We start from the raw sequence: 18,780 nt of genomic DNA on the forward strand, positions 1-18,780 counted from the left end.
ATGAGGAGGAGGGCGCACGCTTACTAATTTTACTTTCCTATTGAACATACTACTTTCCGTATGAAATATTATACTTTATTATACATTTTAGGATACCTGAATATTAAATAAAAACGTTGTTTGACTTGTTTGGACGAAGTTTAGCGGTAGCTTTTTGGACTCCTTTGTCTGCATGTTGAACGAGTGGATTACTGAAATCRATGGCGCCAACTAAACTGACTTTTTGGGATATAAAGGAGGATTTTATCTAACAAAACGACCATTCATGTTGTAGCTGGGACCCTTGGGATTGCAAACAGAGGAAGATCTTCAAAAGTAAGTGATTTATTTAAAATCGCTATTTGTAATTTTGTGAAGCCTGTGCTGGTTAAAAAAATATGTTGATGTGGGGCGCTGTCCTCAGACAATCATGGTATGCTTTCGCCGTAAAGCCTTTTTGAAATCTGACAACGCAGTTAGATTAACAGGAATTTAAGCTTTTTAATGATATAAGACACTTGTATGTTCATGAATGTTTAATGTTACGATTATTTATTTGAATTGCGCGCCCTCCAATTTCACCGGAAATTGCGCACTCCAATTTCACCGGCGTCCCGCTAATGATACACACAGCTTTTGCTCAATAAAATATTGAAAAGACTACCACACTATTTATTGTGACCCGTATGACCTGTATAAACATTAAAACAACAAATACATCACAGATCAGACGTGCAGACTAGGCTGCCTATCATACACACCTGATTTTGCGCTTCAGGACCATGGAGAGCTCGAGAAAAGAAAAAAAATTGGGACAGGGACGCAACGGCTAGCAACAATGCCAGAATAAAAAATGTATGTTTAATGCACATGACCGTGGGAATATCAGAGCTGTGTCCATTGTAACCTCGTAAATAATTATTTTAAACCCAGCGGTTATTTGAAAACGTGTTTATTTGCTGAAACGTGTGCCCGGCTATTAAAAAGGGCCAGGCGGACATTTGAGACTGCATTTAATTGAAGTCAAATAATATAAAACTTGTAAAACAGTTTGTCTGTCCACTCATGAGAAGTCCAGCATGACTCAAGGTAACCAAAATAGGCCTACTGTGTTGCGATGTCCTCTCATTTCTAGATGCAGAGTTCAAAAGCGAGCCGTTTCCTGCGCCAGATAATGTTTAGTGAGATATTCACCATAGATCGATTGCTGTGTTCATCAAGTTGAATTGAGACTTGCCAATGAGCAACAGAGTTTACCTGATAACCCACTCACCTGTGTATTAGGTTATCAAGCAGAGTACGTGGGTCTGGGTGTGCACAACCCTGATGTCTCTCTGGACACTAACTTAGAAGCTGACAGTTTCTTTCTAAAAGCGTTTCTTCCTCCCTAGAAGCCCATGGCCCCCACTTAACTCTTCCGTGACCTGGGGCTCTGGTGTTAATTCCCCGCCAGGAGTTAAAGACACTGGGCCGTAAGAGGAGACGCTTGTTCCACTCATCAATCTAACCGCGTCATCCCACTTTTCCACTCCCCCGTTCACCGAACCCATCCCGTTCACACAGGGGGCAAAATGGGTTGACTCAAGGAAGAGAGGAAAATAGAGAACAAGTCTGCTACATGTACTCTTATGGACAATGTTTCTTCCCAGGAAAAGGCCGAAACCATTCTTGACACAGTCTGGGTATACATGTCCTGATGTCAGTGTTTATCTGTCCCAGACGATTTGGGAAGGGATGTTTCGAGGAAATTAAAGTAGGCAGTGTTGATTTGTAATGTTTGCAAAAACAGACGGTGCACGAACAAAGTGCTCCTACACCAACCACTATTTGATAAAGCACTCCTCTCAAATCAAAAAAAAGAGCCACTTCCCCTGGTCAGGCCTCAGACCCGGGCTGTACGTTCTGCTTCTGGAAGTGTGGCCGGACGATGGATGTCTGTTTTTATGACCCGCTGTCTCGCTGGGGAGAGCACCAGGGTCCTCGTTTAACAAGCCCACGCCTCCAACACTCCACTTTTACAGCTCACACTTAAGGTACTCACAACACGCTCGCAGATTGGGGTTTACATTTACATTACATTTAAGTCATTTAGCAGACGCTCTTATCCAGAGCGACTTACAAATTTAAACAAGGGTATTACTGGTTCTAGGACGGTTTATATGTCAGAAGTGATTCTTGTGGAGAAATTCTTTGTATGATTAGTAGCTCTTTTGAAAAATGTGGTTGTGGTAGAAAAGTAATATGAGATTAGATTTAGGTCACTCTAGTCATAAAAATGTGTATGGATAAACATTACATACTATATTGTAAGCCCATTTTAACAAGGAAAAATCTTTTTGCGTCCTATGAAAACCTACACAGCATAGAGGACCAATGTGAGAGCGAGTGTTAGTGTGCGAGACTACTAGTTCGCTGTGATTACACAGCGAGGCCCCCGTGGTGTTTACACTGACAGCAACAAGACGTTCTCTACAACTCACACAGGCCTGGGACGCAAACCACAACAACATCTGGAGGAGGAACTCAGGCTGGCTTCACTAGGCTAACCCCCAGGGGGGCTGCGTCTACATCCACGGGTTGTCTTAACCAACAATTAGTTACGGCTGCCCACAGCGCACCCAGTCAAGATGGCTACTAACACCAAAGAAATCCGATTCCGCTATCAGGTCACCAAACTTCACATCCTACTAATCGTATCTGAACTCAAATGAGCAAACACGGTTTACAAGAGGAGCCACTTGTCCTCGTTCTCCAAACTCCTTAATTGCACTTGATGCACCAAGAAAGAAAAAGAGTAAACAGTCATGTCTGGCTCTCTCTCCACACATCACCTGACAGAAACAGACGGGCAAAGACCCTTGCCAAAACAAACCGTGACTCATGAACGTGTGGCTTCAGGGGCCGAGCCGGGCATTAAATAACTGGGACTGTCAAGAGTATCCTAGCCTATGGATGGACAGACAGGGGATAGTTTGCTTGTCTTAAAGAGAGAGTGCTCCCAAAACAGGAGGCCCAGGCACATTGTGCTCATTTCCTCTCACTGGGGGCCATATTTTCATAACCGCGCCGCCCAAGTTCACCGCCAACACTTGATTTAGAGCTCCAATACAAACAGTTTGGCGTGAGGGGAGGGGAAGCGTTGAAAATAAATTGGATTCCACTGGGCAGGGCCTTTTGGAAGAGGACAAACATGGAGGATGGAGATGATTAGGGAGGGACCTCAAATTCAGGAGGTTAAGGGATCTGGCCAAGTAAATAACCATCAGTTGTTTTTACTACAGACTAAATGAATTTATGCCAAAATGTAATTTGCCAAAAAGAAAATGCTAGCTACATGTTTACATGCATTATTATCCAATTTGGCCATGAGACCAAAGATGGGATTCAGATCTGGATAACAGAGCTGGGGTTGCCACTCCTCTATGAGAGTGGCTTTACATGGAAAAGTGGCCAAGAAGAGGTAGCCGTTTACAGACATACAGTGCGTTTAGAAAGTATTCACACCCCTTGACTTTTTCACAMAAAAAATGTGTTACAGCCTGAATTTAAAATGGATTAAATTKAGATTTTGTGTCACTGACACTTTGTATTCAGGACAAAAAGTTATGTTTGGGGCAAATCCAATATAACACATTACTGAGTAACAAACTCAATATTTTCAAGCATAGTGGTGGCTGCATCATGGTATGGGTATGCTTGTAATCGTTAAGGACTAGAGAGATAAAAAATAAGAATGGAGTTTGCTTTCCACTGGACACTGGGAGATGAATTTGCATTTCAGCAGAACAATAACTTAAAACAAGGCCACATATACACTGGAGTTGCTCATCAAGACCACATTGAATGTTACCGAGTGGCTAAGTTAAAGTTTAAACTTAAAATCGGCTTGAAAATCTATAGGAAGATTTGAAAACAGTTAGCAATGATCAATACCCAACTTGACAGAGCACGAATTTTCAAAATAATAATGTTCTAATAWTAAACAATCCAGGTGTGCAAAGCTCTTAGAGACATACCCAGAAAGACTCACAGCTGCAATCGCTGCCAAAGGTGTATTGAATCACGGGTGTGAATGTTAAAAAATGTGTGGTATTATGTGTAGATGGGTGAGAAAAAATATTGAATCCATTTTGAATTCAGGCTGTAACAATTTTTKGGGGGGAAAAGTCAAGCTGTTTGGCATCTGTGTTTGTACATGTCATGTACGACCAATCACGTTTTGCTTTCCCCCATCACAAACCTCAAACTCCAGGACATCTAACAGATACACCCAACTTTGTCACTCTAAGCCATTAATAGTGCTAATTGAACTGTGTGTGACTGAAGTGAACGTGGTAGTAATCAATGCGGTCCCAAGCAGGTGCTCGCTGTTGTAGGGAACTTTGATCTGAAAACGTGTGGCTGATTAGAAGAAGTGGTTGGGAGACATCGTTAACACACAGCCTCCTAGTTGGGAGGGCAGTTCCCTGGAAACCAGGCGGCTTTTTTAACGACTGCTCTAATTTAGCAGAGCCCCAGCGTAGCTCTTCCAAGTAAGCCCTTTTCTCTCTAGTCATAATAATCATAAGCCTATTTGTGTAACACGCCTCAACGGCCCCTTTGGGTTTCCGTACGAAAATCTGTTATCTACACAAAAAATGCCAGTATTTTTTGTTCAGAAAGTATAACACACAGAATACAAGAAATATCAGGATATCTTTAATAAAGCTGTCAGTCATTGCTGGTCTAAGCGAATATGAGCTTTATGAGACACAATTAGCCATCTTTTCAGACTATACATCAACACAACCTCATCGTATGTTAAGATGGAGTCACCATCTTCCACATTTAGGAGCAGCTGAGTAAGATGCCTTGGGAAAATCTTCTGCTATGTGGAAAATGTTCCTCTATTGGCCATAGCTGATGAGGCCTCATGGAATAATGACCTATGGCTGGAGAGAAGGGTGGAGGGATGGCATCAAAGGCCCAGTGACATCACGGAGGGCCGTCAAGTGTTCCGTGGATTGTGTTTGAAGGAGGAAGTGATGAGTCATGCCCTCCTGGACAGGAAGTCGGTGCCCCTCCGACAATAAGCCTCTGAGGCATCACTTGCGACCATTTCAAATGGGGAGAGGATGGGGGGGTTACGCTCTCCCAACAGAGATGCTTTTGTGCTCGGAGGGCTGACGAGGAAATGGTATGAAGTTTGTGGTGAGGAAATGAATGAATGAAACATGACTGAAACCTAAAAGATTGTGTGGAAATGTGGGGCTTTTATGTTACGAGCTGTTCCCCGTAGGCCATGCTGGCTGGAGTAATGACGTAACGTCTCCAGGGGAGCGTCTCAATAATCTAAAGTGGCTGCCTTTCCTCATCTCCTCTCCATCTCCACTGAACTGAACTGAACTGAACTGAACTATGGCATATGCCTACTGTGAATTTGCCTTCATCTTACAACTTTTTTAGTTGATTTTAGTTTAACCTTTATTTAACTAGGCAAGTCAGTTAAGAACAAATTCTTATTTACAATGACGRCCTAGGAACAGTGGGTTAACTGCCTTGTTCAGAGGCAGAACGACAGACTTTTACCTTGTCGGCTCGGGGATTCGATCTGGCCCAACGCTCTAWCCACTAGGCTACCTGCCGCCCCAAGTTTTCAAGTCAGTGCAAAGTACAAAAGGGGTGGAGACAAGGAGAGGAAGCCTCTTAAGAMCCTTGAGATGCACCCAATGACTTTAATCAAACCCTGGAGAGAACAGGAGTTTTGCTCACTTTGGATAGATGGCGGTCATCTTGGCCGCTGCGTAGCCCGGCTTGCAAACTCCTTCGCTGAGGTTGCCATACTTGTACGCCAACTCCGCCGGCCTGTTAGTGGCACCAAGAGGGGAGGATAAAGGGGATTAGATGAGACTGAGAACAACGTGACCTGATAACAAGCAGTGTTTGCMCTTCTACACATAATCCAATTTAGACAAAGATCTCCCTGGAAGATAGAACTAAAAACAGTTTGATATGTCCCCTTAAGCCCGTCCTATGCTGGTCCTGTCCGATTTAAAAGGTAAAGTAGGGACTAAGAAGCTCAAGTTCAAACCAGCCCCTTGTATCTCCTCCTCACTGCGATCATACTCATTAATGACCTGCTATATGGCATGAGACTAGTTCAAATAAACAGGGRGAAAGGAGGGAGGTCCCAGCGTTATGGGAGGCCTATCTGTCACACACCGAGTCAGTGTTGATAAGATGGGGGGGTATGGCAGGGGGGAGGAGGGGCGTGGATGGACAGGCTGTAGCTGGAGTGGACTGGGGTCTCTTGCTGACGTGCTATCTTTGCTAAGTCAGAGGGAGTGATCAGAATTGGTGGCCACTGCTGCAGGCAGTTGTATTAGCAGCCCCAGATAAGAACCAGCATAACCCTTCTCCTGACGTTGTGCTTATAGTGTGAATGTATGGGGAGGACAGATATGCCCTCAGAGGCCGGAGTGATGATGAGAATATGGCCTGTGAGCTAGGGGACGAGGGACTGAGGCCTCCTATGAAAGTTTACAGTAGGAGTGCAACACACACACACATACATAGCTGAGCTCACAGGCCAACAGAATACAATTACTCAAGTTTGCATATAAGCCAGAACCAACACCTACCTCCATTTAACCCACAAACAAACCTTGACACTCATTAGCCATATAGAGATTCATATGGCCATTACAATTTGACCCAGCACACCTGCTTGGTGTCAAATTGGCCAAAATAATCCCAATGAATGTTTATTTGAATGGACTGATGGATGTGAGATTAATAAATCACAAATTCAATGTCACATTTGACTAATTATCCCATTGATTACATCTATTGGGCTACATGTAATCTAAGAACCAGAGTCAATCTAAGAATACAACTAATATTCAGGACACCATCTCCAGTTCAGTTTCTGATTTGTTTTTGTTTAAACTGAATACAGCCCATTCTTATGAGGGGAGACGTCTTGGTTATAGCTAAGCCCATTCCTAAAAAAAAATAGCCTCGGAAAACCAGCTACAACAATCAATTGGAGATGAGTAACCAAACCCTATTGGTTTAAAATGATAAAATTGTACTTTACCAAAAAAATYGTTTTACTTACAACTGTCCATCCAGCTTCAGCAGAAAGCCCTGCTTATCGTACACTAGAAAGAGAGAAAACTGAAATGAACAAACAGGAGTCAAAATCGCTTGTGAACTAGGACTCGTCCCATACACGGGAGACAGAGTGATCATCCATCCTCATGTTGAATGTAGTTGTACATCTCTCGCCAAGTAAACAGCCTGTGCATTTTCATAAAGAAAAAAGAAACAAAAGCAAAACACTTGGTTGAAAGCATTAGGGTTAGAGAGCGGGGGGSGTTTTGCGGCCGGTCAAATAAGCAGGGGTGTTAAGGAAAGCCAGCCAAAAACATTCTCGCTGAGGTTCAAGTCCAAATGATAAGTTAAAAACAGCAGTTGTGGTTCACCTATGGAGGAGGACCATGTGGGGTCGGGTCCATAGGTGCCGTTTCAAGCGTAGTTGGCGGTTAGGCTTTTTCAGTAGAGGGGGAAAGAAGCACAAGCCAAATGTGCCTTTAAAAATATCTACCTGCTGTTTTCCCCTGAGACAAGACAAAACTGTTAACAGCTTAGTAATAGCGTGTCCTTCAACATGGAAATGAATTCCGCAAGACAGTTATTTGAATTCCACTTCAGTCCGTTTGTGTACACATGTATCCAGCATTGTGACCTGGACGTGACTCGGCATGACGGCAATCTATTACGAGGCATGCTAACTTAGTTTATTGGTCATTCTGTCAAACCGTTAGGTCTACAGAATGCTCCAGGTCTCTGGAACCAACTGTTACTGAAGGATTGACATTTCGCCATGTCTCTGAAATACAGCAAAGACTTACAGTACGTTACTAGTGAATCTCTAAAAGCTACTACAGTTCCTCAATTATCCATATGTTTACCATTACTCACAACTGAACAGCATCTTCCGATGAAGCCAGTAAATACTATAGGCTATATCTGTGATGCAATAAACATGAAAAGGACAGCCATTTCAAAACATGCCTGTTACATAAATGACACCTCATCAAAACAATACAATTAGCAATTGGGGAGAAAAGGGTGAAAGGGAAGCAGTTCTCACCACTCCTGTGGTTGTGCTACGCCTTCAGGGGGATGCTAGAGGAGAGAAAGAGAGCGAGAGAGAGAGGAACGGGTGGATGGGGGCATGGGTTTTAATGCAGCGGCTATGAGTGTGTGTTGTTGGAAGGAAGCATGTTGTAGCCTCCTGAGCTGAGTGGAGAAAGCAGCAGGACCCTGCCTGTACAGCACAAACCTTGGCCACTGAAACCACCGAGCGCCAGATGCCTTCAGACTCTGTGTTGTCGCCTAACCTTTACTTTATGCCCCTTTTCCGTGACTGGTCCAGAGGCACTCTCCTGGTGATCAACAACAGAGGGCGCTGTTGAATCACATTTAATACAAGCGACATGAATAATTGAGCTGTGCTTTATTTGCTCCATCCACATTGGGTTTGGGGATATGTGGTCAAAGTCGAGAGGAGTCTACGTGCAGCTTMCAGTTGTGCTCTTTTTGGATCAGGCCGGCTGAAACTCACCCACTCACCAGTGTCTGGGGTCCATCCAAATGTCTAGGGTATGCGTGGTTGTTGACTGGGTTCAAAAGGTTGGAGAGAGATGGTGCCACATTTACCTGTAAAACAAATGGCTCGCTCGCCATCCCATCTCAATAGGACGCCTTTCAAAAACGGTTTGGGAGCATGTCCAGTAGCCCTTTCCAGGGAAAAGGGTGCCAAGTGTGGGGCCCTTTGTAAAAACAGTGGGCAGCGACACAGAGCCCTGCAGGGAGTCTGGCCATGCACGATGTTGGGAGGCGACACAGTCCAATAACGATGAGCAGCGACTATCAAATGTAAAACTGTCCTACTCTGTAATACCGTCTATCAAAGACCAGATTTACTGATCGTTTCATCTTCCCCTGCTTGCCTTTGAATACCACGACATGTTCCATGTAAGCATTTTACTTTCTAATTGGGATGATGTCGACTGCAGAGAAGCTCTATTGGCACAAAATAAAAGAAGCGTGAACTTTTAAGAGATGAGGAACACACCCCCCCCCCCCCAAACACGGCCGCTGAGGTATAATATGCTTTTCAGGAGGCACTTGGAAGTGTATTGTTGAAGAGGGGTGAGAGGAAAGGGGGGAAAGGTTTGTACCTGGGCCTACTATTCGTCCCACGGTGAGAGAAATGTCCGCTTCCAACTCTGAAACACAAGAGGGTCAGATAGACCCAGTCGGTGGGGGTTACCATGGCAAACAGTGTCCGCAGCCAAGGAGGAAGGAGGAGGAGGAGGAGGAGAGGTTAGTGGCATTAGTACCCAAAGTTTTATATATACACAACCGTTCAAAAGTTTGGGGTCACTTAGAAATGTCCTTGTTTTTTTAAAGAAAAGCACAGTTTACGCTGTTCTGTGAAGGGAGTAGTACAAAGCGCTGTACGAGATCTTCAGTTTCTGGGCAATTTCTCGCATGGAATAGCCCTCATTTCTCAGAACAAGAATAGACTGACGAGTTTCAGAAGAAAGGTCTTTGTTTCCGGCCATTTTGAGCCTGTAAATCGAACCCACAAATGCTGATGCTCCAGATACTCAACTAGTCTAAAGAAGGCCCGTTTTATTGCTTCTTTAATCAGTACATAATTGCAAAAGGGTTTTCTAATGATCAATTAGCCTTTTAAAATTATAAACTTGGATTAGCTAACACAATGTGCCATTGGAACACAAGAGTGATGGTTGCTGATAATGGGTCTCTGTACGCCAATGTAGATATTCCATAAAAAAATCAGCCGTTTCCAGCTACAATAGTCATTTACAACATTATCAATGTCTACACTGTATTTCTGATCAATTTGATGTTATTTTAAAAATGGACAAAAAAAATTGCTTTCCTTTCAAAACAAGGACATTTCTAAGTGACCCCAAACTTTTGAACGGTAGTGTGTGTGTATATATATATATATATATATGAAATGCACCTTCCCGGTTATTTTAGTGTTTGTTATTGTGGTTTCTGAACAGTACAAGCAAAGACCACAGTAAAGAGTGAATGAGTACATTCTCTTCAGAAAGACATTAGGAGAGGATAAAACGCAAGGCTTTTGTTGTAGTGTTAGCAGAAAGTTGTTGATGTTCCAACGTGAGCCCCTAAGCATCCCGATTGCGCCACTTTCCCACTGTCACCCAATGAAAGAGGGCTAGCGCCTCTACCTGTGGTGCTTTGACCTTTAGACTGGAATATGAGTGGGCTCCGAATCAATCTCTGCAAACAAAATGGGTTAGAGGACATCAGAGGAGCCAGAATGGCAGCTCACTCGTGCCATCGCCGGTGAGCTATTGGAGCAACTGAGACCRAGAGGGCTCAACAGGAAAAGGAAGAGTAGGCCTGGGAGACAGAGCAGATAAACAAGCACATAAACAAGCACAGAGACGGATAGAAAACGAATGCACAGAGACACAGTTTGGGCTCAAAGTGAACATAGTTTTTTTTGCCCTACAAAATATTCTCAAGACAGAGGAGACTACTCCTAAAGTCCATGTGACTTTCAGACAGGTTGGACTGGCCCATTACGGAGGRCTTATAAATGTAACCATTGCCTATCAGGCCGTGTAAAACTGTTTAACTTAATTCAATTAACTGCGGACCCACCCTGACCTTTGAATCMCCCTGCCCTGTTTATGAGGGTTTGTTATCTTTAGCAGTTGGCAACAGGTCCACATTTCCTTTCCACTTCCCCTTACAGATTTGTCTTTTTAAYTTATATTTCTAAGAGATAAATATGGCGAACTCTTGCATACCGAGGATCAGGTTCAAACAGAACCATCCCATGTCTTCACAAGCAACAAAAAATTCCTCTATCAAAATAAGCAGAGGACAGCTGTCGTGTTCTTTTATCCAACTGCTGATGATCAAGCACAACCAACAGACCTCTGCTGAACAATGAGACGGGAGTCATGAATTGTATTCTGTTTGATCATTAAAGCAAAGCAGGAGGCATGGCTATTCTAGGCAGGCAAACCCTGGATTTTGTTTGGTACTAGCTTAGTATTTAAGTGGAGACTGCACCAAAACGGCCATACTAGGGACGTAACGATTCACCGGTACACACCAGTCCCCAATTCAAATGTTTAAGATGCATCGATCCGCAAACCCCAAACTGAACCAAATTAACTCAGATTATGCTTTTTCCGTGATTKAAAAAAAAAAWTCTGACAGCGGTAGCATTAAGGAGAARTATATCTTCAATTCTGTGGATAACACTTGTATCTTTTATCGATGTTTATTATGAGTATTTCTGTGGCTATCTGCAAGATCACCGGATGTTTTGGAATCAAAACATTACTGCATGTAACGCGCMAATGTAAACTGAGACTTTTGGATATAAATATGCACATTATCGAACAAAACATACATGTATTGTGTAACATGATATCCTATGAGTGTCATCTGATGAAGATCAAAGGTTAGTGATTAATTTGATCTATATTTCTGCTTTTTGTGACTCCTATCTGTGGCTGGAAAATGGCTGTGTGTTATTTTGACTTGGCTCTGAACTAACATAATCATGTTGTGCTTTCACTGTAAAGCCTTTTTGAAATTGGACACGATGGGTAGATTAACAAGATGTTTAATCTTTCATTTGATGTATTGGACTTGTTAATGTGTGAAAGTTACATATTTCAAAAAAAATATTTTTGAATTTCCCGCGCTGCCTTTTCAGCGGAATGTTGCCGAGGGGTTCCGCCTCAATTTTGTCCCACACATTGAATATAGTTGCGGAGAATCCCTGTAATCCTAGGATTCAGATCATTCAGCTGAGGAAAAAAATATAAAAAAAATCACTTAGATAGGCCAGTCGTGTGAGAAACTCRTCATCATGCAAGCGGTCAGACAAGTGAAAATGACGGTCAGTAAAGAAAACTTTAAGCTCGTCTCCCGATTCAAAAAGAAGTGTCAATACTTTGCCCCTTGATAACCAGCGCACTTCTGTAGGTTGAAAAAGCACCACATGGTTGCTGACCATACCATTGCATAGTGCAGAAAATACATGAGAGTTCAGGGCCTTGCTTTAACAAAGTCAACCATTTTCACTGTAGTATCAAATGTCTTTCAAGCTGTCAGGCATTCCCTTGGCAGCAAGAGCCTCTCGGTGGATGCTGCAGTATACCCAAGTGGCGTCGGGAGCAACTGCTTGCACGTGCGTTACCACTCCACTATGTCACCCTGTCATGGCTTTTGCGCCATCAGTACAGATACCAACATGAGCAGCAGCTACGTTTGGCTACATACGGACCGTTAGTGTAATTCCCATGAGAGAGTAACGGTTAATGTGATTGGATGTTAATTATTTGACTAGGCTACCTGTATTTGACATTGTGTTGTTAATTTTGCTGAACACTAGATGGTTTCATTTTATTTTTGGCAGTGAAACGAGGCTACTTGGGCGGGAAAGAAACCTCACCCAAATGTATATTTCCCAACAGGGCCATACGTGGACTGTTTGAAAATGTTTGGGAATACCTGCTCTAGAGGATGCATCATGGGTGACTACAATTTTATTTTAAAAATTATGAGTTTTTACAGCAATGACGGTATTGAGAAACATGTCCACAGACAATGTTTTTATGTAATAAATATTATAGTTTAATGTAAACTTCAAGTACAATAACATTATGGTTTATGGACAAACTACAGCAACTGTGTTTTATTCAACAACAACAAAAAATCTAAATGTAAAATTGGATAAAATTACTAGAAATTTAATCCGGACACATTTGGGTAATAAGAATCTGAGGTGAAAATGTACACAATTCAGGAAAAAAGATCAAACGTATTTAAAATAAGACACTGTGCCATAAACTAGGCATCTTAGTCTTCAGAATGATAGTTGATTGTTGCAGATGCATCATTGTTTCCAACTCAATTAAAATCTGCCAAGTTAACAAGTTAATTAGTGGATGATGGGATTTCAGAACCTTGGGTCGGGGGAACATTACTGCGTCCCCTAATCTGATAGTGGAGCGGAAGATGCCTAGTCTCTCTTATGGCTCAAATCAGGCGTCTACATAGTACATACCATAGACAAACATAATTCTCTCTCACACACAAAGAGAGAGAAGTCAGCTCAGACAGATCCAGCTCAGAGGCCCATCAGCAGCAGATTTGAATTTAGAATGGGAAATTAATGTGTTTATGCAACAAATCCTCATATCGCATTGATTTGTTTCAAACTAAAACATATCTTTCCGGTAATGGAAAGCAGATATATAGAAGGGAAAGATGCACATACCTATGCCATAAACTGGCATTTTAACCAAACTCTCTCTCAAATGGTACAACAAGTCCGTGTTAACAAATACAATTCCCAATTAGAAACTAAACTAATTGTAACCATAAGGCCAAGCGTGCTTGCTGCCTTGCCTAGATAAAAACCTAGCTGTGTAGAAAGAACAAAAGCCGTGTATGAAGCCACAGGTGGCTAATGTGCTGCATAGATTGTCGCCGACGCAAACCACAAATTGGTTATACGCCAAACACAGGTGTGGTCTTTCACAGTCGACACCCTTGGGTGATGTACCAACAGACAAAAACTGAGTGTCCACTTTCAGTCACACCTGCGTGACAGTGCCGAGGGTGGCAGACAGAAGCGATGAGGGCTGGGAGAAACGATAACATGTCAAGATGTCCTCTTCTCCAATGCTAACTAAGCCTTAATCATACAAAAGTCAACAGAGGCTAWTGCTCTCACTTCCTACTGCACACCGTCAAACCGTTTCCGGTTGTCACGGCTCATTAAATTTGTCTGTAGTGGAGGACCACTTACAGGCCTCGAGAGGCTCTGATATTAAACGGATGCAGACTGACTGTCAAACTGAAGCACTCACTCAAATCCAGCCAAGGCATCTTTATGAGAGATGAATAAAGACCCCTTAGTCAGTGATGTGCAAATGGACTTGGGAGGGGGGGCTCAGTCTCCTGACACTATAAACAAGTGTAGTATATGGGCAATGTGGGCATCATTGCTCTAATCCTTGAGAGTAATGAAATCAGAGAGGGGAACCGGGGACCCTAAATATTGACGGTGTAAAGCGATGCACACAGGGGTCTTGTCACGGCAACTTCAGAAGTGTCAAACATCCTCTCGAGTTGCCACAGTGGGAATGAAAACATTCATATGAACTTGTTTGAAGTTCAAGGGGTCAGGTAGGTCATGTTAAAAGCCAAAATAGCCTTTCAATCAGGGTTCAAACATGAGGACTCAGCCCTATAGCCTACCTGCTCGGTTGACCATTTCAGGGTTTGTGACACACCAGTTTAGTGTTAGCCAAAATAACGACAAACGCCAAAATAAAATTTAGCCTATTCACTGTAAGGATACATATTTACATAACAGTAGTTAAAAGCGTATCCACCTTGGATACCAACGGTGACTCAGACTCCCAGAGTAGAATACCTCAAAAGTGTAGAACAGGGATTATCCTGTTTGACTCTCTGGTGAATTAACAGATCACAAGGTCAGAGTTTGGGAGAGCACACAAAAGGGACTTACGAACATGCTACCTGTCCTCTTGGACAAACAAAACAAAAATCGGGACCTCAACATCTGGCAGCAGCGTGCAAAAAGCTCCAACTCCCAAATAGTATTTTTCTGGAATAAATATTTGCCATCTTGGTGTTGTGAGAAATATAATTGGAAACAGTGACTTCGGAACCCYCATAAATCATTTCTGAATATATTTCAAATAACTAATTCATTATTTTGGAATAACTCGAATGACAAAAAAAAATACATCTTCAGAGGAGTGAAATGAAAGACTCAAATAAGTTTCTTTGAAGGAGCACACCTATCTAAAATTCCAATGTTTATGACTAATTTAAATGGGAGGAGTATACAAAGATTAAGACAAGTTACTTGAGGAAGTCCGATACTTAGGATGGCATCCAAAAGCTAGGCGTCCCCTCTCGGACGCCTGTCTCACTGTGCTGTTACTGTACCCTCCGGTGGACAAGACCCCAAAACTTGAAGTGTCAAACTGATATTCTTGTAGCCCCTCAAGCTTCCTTCAACACAACGTCTCCGGCTACATGTTTCTCAGAGGCAAACATAGTCTAAAGCACAAAACAAAAACCCTTTCCACTGAGAAGCACAAATACAGTGTTCCCTGCTGATATGAAACACACCTCCGCCTGCCAGTTCAAATATTTCCAGGGAATGTTTATTGGGAATCTTTTAGCCCCCTCTACTGGTTACAAAGAACAGTTTCAGGGACCCGCACTAGTGAAACATCACCSCACCATCCACGCCCTGTCAGGTTTCAGATTTTCCACCGTTACGTAACCCTCTCCATCACCCTGATTCATAACCAGCCAGTATCCAGAACTGCCAGGTGGGTTCGGGCACTGACCACAGAGGATGGTCGGGGGGCCGGAACATGATTACAAATAATTTGGCAAATTGACCGCAAGAAACCCAAACAGATATAATATTTGCATAAAACAATCATATCAAACCTTGCTTACATTTGTAAACAGATTTACAAAATTAAAATCACTTGGAGATGATTTCCTGGTGTTCTTACAGTCTTATGTCTAACAAAATTGTAAAAATCTAAATGTCTTTTGCACAGAAAAAATATATAAAACCTGAGGTCCGCCAGTTAGAAAACCCGGCTGTAGAAGTACCGTCCAGGTGGAAATGTAGTCCTCGTCAACTACAGGAAATGAATGAGAGAAATGGGCTACCTAGGGAATAGTAATACATGTACAGTATATAGCAAACAGCTAGACTTGTCTTGCAAGGTCTGTTGCAATCCTCTCTAGTAGCAGGAAGTCAGACAGGGAGTCTGAGCGGCTGTACATCAACTCTAATTAAGCTCTCCCAAGGGGACCGGGGGAGGCATTGACTGATGGGACTAGCGGGCAAATCGAGATACGCTTGTGGTCCGAAACRACAACAGGAAGTGAGGAAGACTTGACACACAAACTGACAGACCATCCGTGAACAATGGACTGACTGACAAGCACACAGGTTGACAGACGGAGAGACAGTAGCTTGACCGACAAGGAGACATACAAAGACAGGTAAATCAACAGACTGAAAAGCAAGTCAATTGAAAAAGAGGCAGACCAGCAGTCTAGCAAATAGACAGGCGAAGGGATGGATGATTGGAGAGAGGCGTAGGCTGTCTAGTGTAACTCACGTGGCTTCTGGCCCCATACGTGCAGGTGTAGCTTCCCAGAGGAGTAGTAGATGAAGCCCACRACCAGCATGGGGCACAGGACGAACAGCAGCTTGTGTGAGGGCTTCATGGTGGTTCTCAGTCATTCACATGGCACATCACCTACAGGATAGATGCAGAGGAGGAAAATGGAGTTGAGGATGAAGGAGTCAGTGTTGTGTGAAAATAGGCTGTCTGGCTGTGAGAAATGGCTTAGGCCAGGGTTCCCCAACTGGTGTGTTTTATTTGCCCCCACCCCAAGTTCTGAGCAACAACAAACAAATGTAGCATTTTCATTGTTGGACATAAAAGACACCAGGATATCAGCTCCAATTGATTTTACATTCTGGAAATCTGTACAAGTATTCCCATACATAATAAAAGAGACACGTGATCATATACGAAAAAGGTAAGCAAGGTTTGAAATGATTTCGTTTGAGTCAAACATTATATCTGTCCAGGCTTCTTGCAGTACAAATTGTTTCGGCTCCCCACCACCCACTCATGAAAAATAATACAAATAAATGATGATCCCTGGCTTAGGCCATGTCAAACCTTATCCAATCTACTCTTGTTTTTTTATATATATATATATATTAATATATATATATATATATATATATATATTATATATATATATTATTTTATTATTTTTTTTAATATAATTTTTTGCTCTAGATTTCAGAAAATGGCAGTTACAGGTGTTCAAACACGCAAAAATCTCTGTCCCCCTCGGGACCTCCCCTCGGCCGTACTTAGTGGCGTCACAACCTTCTCCTCGGGAGAACCCTTCACGCTCTTTAGAGAGCGATCTAAGACTACCCAATGCTGTGTTTATGCAATAAGGTGGATCCCCAATAAGTGCTATTAGTTTCACTTTTCCATTATGCTAAGATCAGTGCTCATGGGGAGGGGGAAGATAAAGAAGTCTGTTTTAACAGGTAAAGCACACCCTGCTTGTCAGCTACTTAAGAAACTGCAATGGTTGAAAGTGGTCAACACTGTGTAGTTAAAGAAAGMTTTTATGCTGAGCCAACACTCAAACTAGGCTAATCATACAGTATAGTCTTGTGAGAGAGACGTTTTTTAATTTCCCAAAACATAAATTTCTCATTCTCTCCATAACTGAGGTAATATTATCCAACTGGCTTCCTCTACCATCGGTTCCCTTGTTTCCACTGAGACAAAGGAAAAGCCACTATGCCCTGAGATCTGAGCGCAGCACCGAAGAACAAAGAAATAGTGGCTGAATCTGGATAATGAAACCATTCCTTTAATATCTTCTACAATATACTGTGCCATGTCCAAATTACCCCAGCCCCTAATGTTAAAAAAAATATAATCCAACAATGCAAATTGTCTCACCTGCAAATTCCAATAATCTTTGTTGACTTTTATCACTCACAGAACCTGTCGAAACACATTACACAGCTTGGATTGTGGGCGTGAAATGTAAAACTGAGCCACAATTCAAATTCCATTTCACTTTCCTTTTTTCTCTCTTGCAGAACAGCTAAGGGCTTGTGCAAACACTAGTCTTCAAAACCACTGCGGAGCGAGGCAACTTCACGGAGCTGAATTAGTTGAAATATGATTACATTACTTCTCTTTACAGGGACCACTAGAAAAGCGATGGAGCAGCTGAAAAACGAACAGATGACGAGGGGTTAAAAGCAAAGGCATACTATAGGACTTGAAGATTCTACACCTGTGACAGGACTAATCATAGAAAGATTACATTCAATAAAACGGTGTAACGTGACTGAGAAACAACACAAAAGCGTSTGTGTCAAAGACAAACAGTCAAGTCAATGCAGTACACTTGATATTTTAACCTGCGTGTCGTGATCGCGTTTGGTGTAGGGGGACAAAATACATTTATGCACGATGGCGCACGCGCGCAGCCGGTTTGGGTTCCGTGTAAGTCTTAAATCATTTTCCACACACAGTCTGTGCCTGTATTGAGTTCATGCTAGGCCGAGAAACCACTCTCACATAGACACTGATGCCCTTTGCAACCACGTACCTTAACAGCTCGATTTGCCAAGGCAGGATACTCTGAGCGCAGCCCAATCCAGAAATCTGGCAGTGGCTTCTGATTTAAATTCCATTTTCACAGAACCGCTTGTTGCAATTTCAATGAGGCTCTCTTGTTCAGATATCGGTAAGTGGACTGGAGGCAGGGCATGAAAGGGATAATGAATCCAGTTGTTTGTGTCATCAATTTCAGGAAAGTACCTGCGTACCCAACTCACTCAGGTGCTTCGCTATATCACATTTGACATTGTCCTTAAGTCACACTCAAAATTAAAGAGGAAAACCACACTACAGGCTGATCCAACTTTGATGTAATGTCCTTAAAACAAGTCAAAATGAGGCTCAGTAGTGTGTGTGTGGCCTCCACGTGCCTGTATGACCTCCCTACAACGCCTGGGCATGCTCATGATGAGGTGGCGGATGGTCTCCTGAGGGATCTCCTCCCAGACCTGGACTAAAGCATCCACCAACTCCT

At 42.7% G+C, this 18,780-nt stretch overlaps 1 protein-coding gene across 5 annotated transcripts in view; it reads right to left on the bottom strand.

Moving 5' to 3' along the window:
- LOC111956573 (CMP-N-acetylneuraminate-beta-1,4-galactoside alpha-2,3-sialyltransferase) overlaps positions 1–18,780 on the bottom strand; it is a 78,194-nt gene that overhangs the window by 47,565 nt on the left and 11,849 nt on the right. For 2 of the 5 annotated variants that reach the window (XM_070436737.1, XM_023977059.3), the window contains exons 2-5: positions 16,251–16,391; positions 9,210–9,257; positions 7,079–7,121; positions 5,731–5,823 (exon numbers count right to left, since the gene is read on the bottom strand). In XM_070436737.1, the coding sequence (XP_070292838.1) occupies positions 5,731–5,823; positions 7,079–7,121; positions 9,210–9,257; positions 16,251–16,359 (293 nt within the window). In that variant the 5' untranslated portion in view covers positions 16,360–16,391. Of the gene's footprint in view, positions 1–5,730; positions 5,824–7,078; positions 7,122–9,209; positions 9,258–10,259; positions 10,354–16,250; positions 16,392–17,633; positions 17,680–18,780 lie in introns of those variants that run through there. The other 3 variants (XM_070436738.1, XM_070436739.1, XM_023977061.3) reach the window with 3 other exon arrangements.

The sequence above is a fragment of the Salvelinus sp. IW2-2015 genome, linkage group LG32 (assembly GCF_002910315.2).
Source record: "Salvelinus sp. IW2-2015 linkage group LG32, ASM291031v2, whole genome shotgun sequence".
NCBI classification, from domain to species: Eukaryota; Metazoa; Chordata; class Actinopteri; order Salmoniformes; family Salmonidae; genus Salvelinus; species Salvelinus sp. IW2-2015.